Raw genomic sequence first — 8,346 nt, 5'->3', positions numbered from 1 at the left:
TAGTAGGATGATGAGGGGGTAGTTATTGCAGTGTTCGGAGCCGTGGTCAAAGGAGAGCCTGGGGTCAGGGCATCTGGTGGGTTTACATCGTTGGGGCTATTTGATAAAGGGGCAAGCCTCATTGCCCCTAATAGTGGGGATAAGTTTTCATTACTGGCCATGGTAAGCCTGGATTATGTTGGGGATAAAAACAGTCCACCCCTCAGGGTCCCCTTGAGGGGTAAGGGCTAGATAACTAAATCAGGGGAATACCGTGCCCATGGCTCCCTCAGGCCGTTCAGGACTGCACAAAGTCAACCTTTCATCCTTTCAGCACGGCTCTCACACCTTAGGAGGTGGATAGCAGAAGGGTTTGGTGAAGGGACAGAAACGAAAAGTGGGAAGGAAAATAAAGACCATGCAAAATTAGTTGAGTCGAGGGCTGAGTCCCAAGGTTGGGGAGTTCCCCATCATTGGGTCCCAGTCTCCGCCTCCTAAGCCCCCCACGACAACAACGGGCAAGGGATTGGGGGGGAGAACTCCATAATGCATTTTCGACTTTACAGAAATTTCTCCCTTGCTCTTCATACCCTGTTCACTGGGAGAGAAGCTATTTTGCATATCCTTCATGAAGGTTTAGGTCCTTCTATACCTTCAATGTTATTGCAAACATTTTTTTTACTAATCAAAATTTTCTTTGCCGTACATATTTCAAAATGCCAGAAAATATTACTCTCCCTGTGTGTTCTGTGTGGTCCCTTTCCTGAAAATCTGCTAAGCACTCTTTGATTCTAGTGTTCTCTTGGATAACTTTATCCTTTCTGACACTCTTTCCAAAGCATTTGTAATTCTATTAATCTCTAGGATAACATCTTACTGTTTAATTCCATATACACTTGGTCTTCACTGGAAAGATTTCTACACTGAGACTTGTTACCATTAACAGAGTAAAAGACATTGGCAGTCAAAATTACTTTCTTTAATTTTTTTCCTTGATTTCATAAAACAATTCTGCATTATATCAAAGCCCGGAATTATAATATGGACTCCTCTTACACTGAATATCTAAAAGGTGAAAACAAAACAAAGAGAAAACCCTCATATATATTTTCTTATGTACACTACAAAAATTACATCTGGTTAGTTTGTGGTTTCCCAAGAATGTAAAAAGAAACTTTTAACTTTAAATTGCATTGATAAGTGACTCATTCTCACACTCACAGTTAATACAAACACCTAAATTCAATCAACAGCCTGTAAAAAAGAAAAGAAAAAGTTTTAAAAAAATAATAATCTCTATATGGAAGACATGAGTGCTAGTAAAGCAGCTGAGAATTATTAGTAATAACAGTATTTATGATAATAACAATAACAATAATAATGATCATTTATTAATTCTTTCTCTTGTACAGTGTATTTCACAGGTGATGGACAGATGTGCTTAATATAACAAAGCCCCTTAGTCATAATATTTGTTATGTTGTCAAAAAAACATAAAGCAATATTGCGTGCCTGCGTGTAAATGAACAGCGACCTACTTATTCCACTTCTGATCTGATACTGACAGCCCCGTCAGATGCGTCCGGCTTCCTTGAGCTTAGCCACAAGGGTATCTACATCGTCCACCTTGATTCCTGCCTCTCTCACTGGGGGGTCAACCACCTCCACGACTTCCAGGTGAGGCGTCACATCCACACTAAGGTCAGCCGGTTTCAGCTTCTGAATCTTCTTCTTCTTGGCTTTCTGCAATGCCACATGAGGAATGCAATGAGGGGGGAGGAGGAGGAGGGAGAGGGAGGAGGAGGAAAGAGGAAGAGGGAAAGGAAGAGGAGGAGGGAGAGGGGCAGGAGGAGGAGGAGGGAGAGAGGGGAAGGAGGAGGAGGAGGAGGAGGAGGAGGGAGAGGGAGGAGGGAGGAGGGAGGAGGGAGGAGGGAGGAGAGAGGAGGAGGAGGAGGAGGAGGAGGAGGAGGAGAAGAAGAATAAAAAATAATACATAATCCATTTACCAAGACAAAGTTTAATTTATAAAGACCTATACTTCTGCAACCAAGCAGTGCAATTCACCTACCATGATGTTAGGGAGTGTGGCATAACGAGGTTCATTAAGTCGCAAATCTGCTGAGACAACAGCAGGGAGCTTCACTTTGATGGACTCCAACCCGCCATCAATTTCTCGAGTCACGTCCAATTCACCATCTGCTTTCTTTATCTATAAGAGGTTTATGAAAGTTTACAGTCACTAACTCTTCTCCTTTGTGGTCTCTCTCCGTTTAATATAATCAGATCCCTAATCCATCCTTTAACAATATCAATGTTAGTACATGAAGTACTGGATTAATTTTCTTCCTCACTGGAATATCCAGATATGATATATTTATAAAAAGTATTCCTGCTTTATTAAAAGGAAATTTTCTAAATTATGGATCATCTAAATAATAATAAAAATAATAATAATATTATTAACATAAGTATATAATAACAAATCCTTACCAAGACTTTCCAGTACACAAGAATTTCTTTGGAGAAAAATAACATTCTAAAGTCATAGAAAGAACCTAAAATTTAACTGAACATAACAAATAATGTGATCACAGGAGACATCACTAATTTCCTATAGCATCGAGCCCTTTCCAGTGGGCATTAAGACTCACTTCAGAAGCAAAAGTTGCCTGAGGCCAGTTCAGAAGAGATGCTGTCATCTGAGCCGTAGCATTGGTGTCGTCATCGATGGCCTGCTTGCCCACGATCAGCAGATCTCCCCCTTCCTTCTCCACAAGCTTTGCCAAGATCTTGGACACATGGAGAGGTTCCAGCTTCTCCATCTCCTTTGCGGGGACTTCCACGTGAATGCCGCGATCAGCTCCCATAGCTAAGGCGGTCCTGATAGTCTCCTGCCAGACAATAAAATATGTGAAGAGAATGGCTAGAACTGACACAGACAGACAGACTCTCACTCTCTGAAGTACCTCTGAATCTAAACCAACAAGCAACAGGGAATACACACTGACACAAAACAGTTTCCATTTAGCTTCCGTCTCACCTGTGCCTGTGCAGGACCACATGAGACAGCAATAACCTCCTTGGCAATCTTCTTCTCCTTTAGACGGACTGCTTCTTCAACTGCAATCTCATCAAAGGGGTTCATCGAGTGCTTGACGCCATCTGTCACCACGCCCAACTTGTCAGGGCGGACACGAATCTGAAATTATGAAACTTGGCTTACAAGTTGAAATTTGAGTTGAAAGAGAATATGACAATTTCACTTCTGTTTTTCGAATTATAAATTGTATATTTTGATGATACTGTATCTAATTTGTAAAATACTTTATATATTATGGTAGCAAGAGGAAAGGAAATCACTCTGATATTTTTTTAAATATCTATCTATCTACTTACCTACATATCTATCTATCTATATATCTTGTAGGCCTTAATCCATAAGCCAAAATGTGCCCCAGGCCAAGTGACACTACCACTTATCATTTTGCTGAAACTGCTTCAAATAGTTACCAAGCAATGTACATAGCAAAAAGGTCAGTTCTAAACAATATAGAGACCTTGTATTTCAGATTCTAAACACTATGATGTACGAATAGTGCAGATTCTGAGAGCTAGAAAGACCCTGTACCACATTAAAACCATGATTAATTTGCACGGCAATAGAAGCTCATGTATATGGCACTGGAAGTCCACTGGTTAAAAAAAGGAACAAAAACATTCTTCTACTTCATTACATTTTTTCCCTTTCTGCCTTTTTCATGCCTATTGTGCCATCCTTCAAGCTTCACACACAAAAAAAAAGAGACTGATTTAGTAGCAGAGGATTAGGGAAATGCTGAGAAAAGACAGAAAGCAATAAAAACTGCTTGCATTAGAGGAAGAAGGTGATTGGGGAAATACAAAAAAAAAATGGGAAGTAAAAAGAAAAAAGGTTTGTATTTGCAGTGATGAATTTTGTGTCGGTGGTTGCAGAGTCATTAATATTAATACTCAGGTTTGGCAGTTGAGAAAACATCTCATGTATTAAATTCTCTTATCTGAAGCCATCTTTAATATTTGTTCTCTAATATAATAAATGCTTGCCTAATTGCTTATCAGGGACGGTCACTTTCCCTTGTCATACCTAGATGCAGAATATAACAATGAACAGAACTCACGCAGTGTTCTTATATAAAGAAGAAAAAGTGTTTCTGTTTTTATAACAACAATAAAGATAGAACTGGAAAAAAGATCACTAATCAAGTATAATTTGTATCAATATGACAACTGACTAATCCACACCAATGTTTTAACATTCTCTCTCTCTCTCTCTCTCTCTCTCTCTCTCTCTCTCTCTCTCTCTCTCTCTCTCTCTCTCTCTCTCTCTCTCTCTATATATATATATATATATATATATATATATAGTCAAAACAGAAATCAAGCCTTAACATGTGAGCCATTTCAGTGGCTGCTCATATAAAAACCATTCATAGGGGGTAATCCAGTTTTCACAAATTTCTCACATTTGCATTTTTTTAAAGAGATTAGGTAATTTGCCCTGTGGTGGTTAACTCAATTATGTAACCTTAATGAGGCTTAATTTGGTATCTGTGCCCAGACAGTAATAAAAAATCACCAATTAGATGTTAATTTACTAGTTATTCTCCCAAAATCACTTGGCACTGTGCCACTATCAGGCCTCTTTACACAAATGGCAGAAGATTCATGTGAATCTGGATTGGTCACTGCCAATATCATGCCAGACTTTGAAAGCAAAGCGGATGTCCTCTACATGTCTACCAGAGGCTTTACCAACTAAACTGACTGATTCTATCTGAATCTACTTAAAGCTGTGGTGGAAGGCCTGCACAATCCTAATAGATAGAGAAGCAATAGTAGTCCAGCTATGACCCACGAGCTTCCACCACATGTATTCCAGTATTTGGTCAGAAAGCAACAGCTAGAAAATATCTAGCATTGCCTGGTAACCATTACCAGGTGTAGCAGCACGACCCTGCAACCTGAAGTTCAGCGTAGTTTTCCAGGTTGGGTCACATCAAGTCCACAGCCATATCTGCGCTCATTGGACAGCGGGCTCCCCTCGTTCCCTGTGCGCTTACACAGTGCTAGTGTACTTAAGCTGTAGAGCCCAAAACCAGAACAGCATTCCCCGATCCTCCAGTAGAACCATGCAACAGCAGCAGCACCACAAGGACTACCTGTTCCTTAGCCGACTGGGGAGCCTGCTGGCTCCCCAGTTGATCCCCAACCTCATCTTCTGCACCCAGCCATACCAGATGACCAACTATCATTCACTATACTGGTGACCACTGGAGTGATACAATATGGTATTTCACTCACTCACTTTGCTCACTCTCTGGAGGGGGTGTACCTGTAGCAGTACAACCCCACAACCTGAAGTTCAGTGTAGTTTCCCAGGTTGAGTCACATCAGGTCCACAGCCATGTCCGTGCTCATTGGACAGCGGGCTCCCTTCGTTCCCTGTGCGCTTGTACTCAAGCCGCAGAACCTGAAATGAGATCAGCATTCCCCGATCCTCTAGCAGAGCAGACAACAACAACAGCACCACAAGGACTGCCCAGTCTTAACCGACTGGGGAGCCTGCCGGCTCCCCCCATTGATCTCCGACTTCACCTTCAACATCCAGCCATACCTGTGGGCATTAACACCCACAACAAACACTCCCCAAAGAGATAAGACATCAGTAACCCAAATAGAAGAAGCACAACCACCCATCTACTATACAGGGCACTGACAAATGTAGATCTGAAGTTGTTGTTTTTTTACAGTCGTTTAACCTAAGAATCATGAAAAAATTATTATTGAATGTCATTATTTGATAAAACATTGAAAAGTTGATTTTCCTAAATATAATCCTAGCTAAACTTATAACCAACAATCCTGACACTATGATACATCCGATGTTTTGTCTTTTGCCACAAAACTAACACATCACACGGAAGCACATTCAGTTTAGTCAGAAATTGAAAGAAAATATTTTCTTGACCCTCAATTGTAGATCAAGACATTGAATCTGATACTTTCACCCTACTCTATTGTAAAGAATAACCTACAAGGAAAATTGACAGATCAACCAATTTTGGACACTATCTCAATAGTTTCCTTTGCAAAACAAAGATAAAGATATCTATTTCACCTTAACCCTGAAAAACTATAGAGTTCTCACAGGCTTTTGATATCAATTCATCAATAAATGAGGAACTATTTTTAAGTGCCATTTTACCAGAGTATGCATGGTCGACATTTATTCAAGTTTACTGAAGAGTCAGAGGTCCAGCGGCAAAGACGATCACTCAACATCACCATCTATAAGTTAAGTAAGTTTATTTACCACCCAGACTATCTGCTTGGTGTGGGCAATCATGACTACGGTTTTACATATATCTGACATAGTACAAAAGTCTGTGACTACTGTAAAATAGAAATATAGATTGTATATCATACAAAAAATAAAACTTTGATATGCTTCTGCCTGTGTTTACATAACACTTATTTGTTTACTGTTGTTATTACATAGACAATTTAGGATATAGTATGAGTATATTTTCCAATATTTCAGATGAAATAAAATATTCATATAATTCTTTATACCTCAAGCTAGGTGGTCTGAAAGACTTTCTCACATAACATTGCACGTTAAGAGAGTAAGTCTTTCACAACACAGAATGAATAATAAATTTAATCCAATACAACCTACATCTTTTTTCATCTTAAACTGAAGAAAAGTCTTTAAACCAAGACCAATACCCACATACTTTTATCAAAGAAATAAATGTCCTAGAAATTTCTGAAAGTCAAGCCGTGTACCCAGGAGCAACACAAAAAAATAAACTTCCCAAACCAAACACCTGCAAAACACACACACACACACACACACAACACACTTACACACACCACACAACACACACCACACACACCACACACAACTACACACACTTACACACTTACACAACACCACACACATTACACCACACACACACACACCCACAACACACACACACACACACACACACACAACACACAACAAACACACACACACACACACACACACAAACACACATACAATACACACATACATACACCAACATACACACAACACACACACACACACACACACACACACACACACACACACACACACACACACACACACACACACACACACACACATACACACACACACACACACACACACACACACACACAAATATCTTGGAAAATTAACCGAAATCTTATGCAGATGGATAATAAAAGATTAATACTATGACTTTTCTTATATCAGCCTTAATTCAATGGTTTCCCTACTTGACGTCCGTGACGATGATTTGATCAAATAATAAAGAGAGTTATTTAAGGACACCGGTTTGGTCGCGACATAAGAGAGTTTGGGCTGAAGTGCCTTCTTCGCGACAGGATTAGTGGCCTTTTGGGGGATAGTTAGAGAAATTCTCAAGGGAAATGCACTCAATTCCTGGAGCAAATAAGCAAGAGAAGGAAAAAGAAATAAAGTGATAAGAGGAGGCGAGTTGCCCTGCGTCTCGCAACCGACCATCGGGCCCAAGCACTTCTTTCACTCCCTTCCGTCTGCCCTACTTCCCCCCCGTCCTATTCTCCCTTCCCTCGCTCACCTTCACGGCATAATCGATCACCCTCTTCACGCCGACGAGGACTTTGAGAGACATTTTCTTCGGGAGGAGGAACGGAAGGGCCTGGCGCAGGTCTGCCTCGGTGGACGCTCCGGCGGCGACTGACTCCCAGCTGGCGTGAAGATGACTTTGCTTCATGTATTTTGAGTTCGAGTGGCTTGTTAATTTGGGTTTGTTTTGTCTTTATCTTATATTTAGGGTCTTATTTAAGGGTATGTATATTTTGTTAATGGTATTAGACTTTGGTTCGGATTTCGCGTTTGTGGTTTGGTTATGCAACACTCCCAAAAGTTATGGAATATACCTTCTGGCCAACCGACGAATTCCATAACGATAAGAATGACTGATCTATAACCGTAACACTAAAACCAAACACATCAGATCATCCACAAGTCCTCTTTCACCGAAGATCAAACCGAAGTCACGAAGCCAGGAATCGAACGCGCCGGCATTTCCATGACAACAGAAAACAGCTGATCGGCCGCCGACACGCCAAACCCACCCGGGATTTTATCGGGAAATTTCGTCAAAACGAGACTCTCAAGTGGTTAGAAAGGAATGGATTCCACTCGGTGAAGGCCTCTAGCACGTGTCTTGGTGGGCGTCTCCTTAATTTGCATGCTGGATGAACTCTAATTCGTCAGAGTAAGTTCTGTTGGGTGTTGGAGTCGCGGTATTTCGTGATTTATGTGGCGTTTCC

General features: G+C 40.7%; 2 protein-coding genes across 4 annotated transcripts in view; one reads left to right on the top strand and one right to left on the bottom strand.

The window, feature by feature from the left end:
• Window positions 1-1,070: 1,070 nt before the first annotated feature.
• Window positions 1,071-7,795, bottom strand: LOC119599367 (electron transfer flavoprotein subunit beta-like). Of its 2 annotated transcripts, none has more exons than XR_005231067.1 (6): window positions 7,629-7,795; window positions 3,020-3,178; window positions 2,631-2,870; window positions 2,048-2,188; window positions 1,492-1,722; window positions 1,071-1,233 (listed from the first exon to the last, which is right to left on the bottom strand). XR_005231067.1 is itself a non-coding variant. In XM_037949137.1 (6 exons), exons 1-5 carry the CDS (start codon window positions 7,782-7,784, stop codon window positions 1,552-1,554), a joined length of 867 nt encoding a protein of 288 aa, XP_037805065.1. In that variant the 5' UTR covers window positions 7,785-7,795; the 3' UTR covers window positions 1,071-1,233; window positions 1,518-1,551. The 2 variants fall into 2 exon arrangements, 1 of the variants encoding a protein (XP_037805065.1); XM_037949137.1 differs by having other exon boundaries at window positions 1,518-1,722.
• A 304-nt stretch (window positions 7,796-8,099) lies between these two features.
• Window positions 8,100-8,346, top strand: part of LOC119599368 (phosphatidylglycerophosphatase and protein-tyrosine phosphatase 1-like) — a 7,557-nt gene continuing 7,310 nt past the window's right edge. The window contains exon 1 of one of the 2 annotated variants that reach the window (XM_037949138.1): window positions 8,100-8,291. In XM_037949138.1, the coding sequence (XP_037805066.1) occupies window positions 8,272-8,291 (20 nt within the window). In that variant the 5' untranslated portion in view covers window positions 8,100-8,271. The remainder of the gene's footprint in view (window positions 8,292-8,346) is intronic. The other variant, XM_037949139.1, reaches the window with a different exon arrangement.

Source organism: Penaeus monodon, chromosome 42 (genome assembly GCF_015228065.2).
Source record: "Penaeus monodon isolate SGIC_2016 chromosome 42, NSTDA_Pmon_1, whole genome shotgun sequence".
NCBI lineage: Eukaryota > Metazoa > Arthropoda > Malacostraca > Decapoda > Penaeidae > Penaeus > Penaeus monodon.
Note: the sequence above shows the minus strand (reverse complement) of the source record. Positions and strands in the feature narration are given on the sequence as shown.

Coding starts and splice junctions, on each gene's coding strand:
- LOC119599367 (XM_037949137.1), bottom strand. CDS start 7,784: ATGAAGCAAAGTCATCTTCACGCCAGCTGGGAGTCAGTCGCCGCCGGA. Junction 2,189..2,630: donor AGGCAACTTTTGCTTCTGAA/GTGAGTCTTAAT, acceptor AACCTCTTATAG/ATAAAGAAAGCAGATGGTGA. Junction 1,723..2,047: donor CCACACTCCCTAACATCATG/GTAGGTGAATTG, acceptor GTGGCATTGCAG/AAAGCCAAGAAGAAGAAGAT.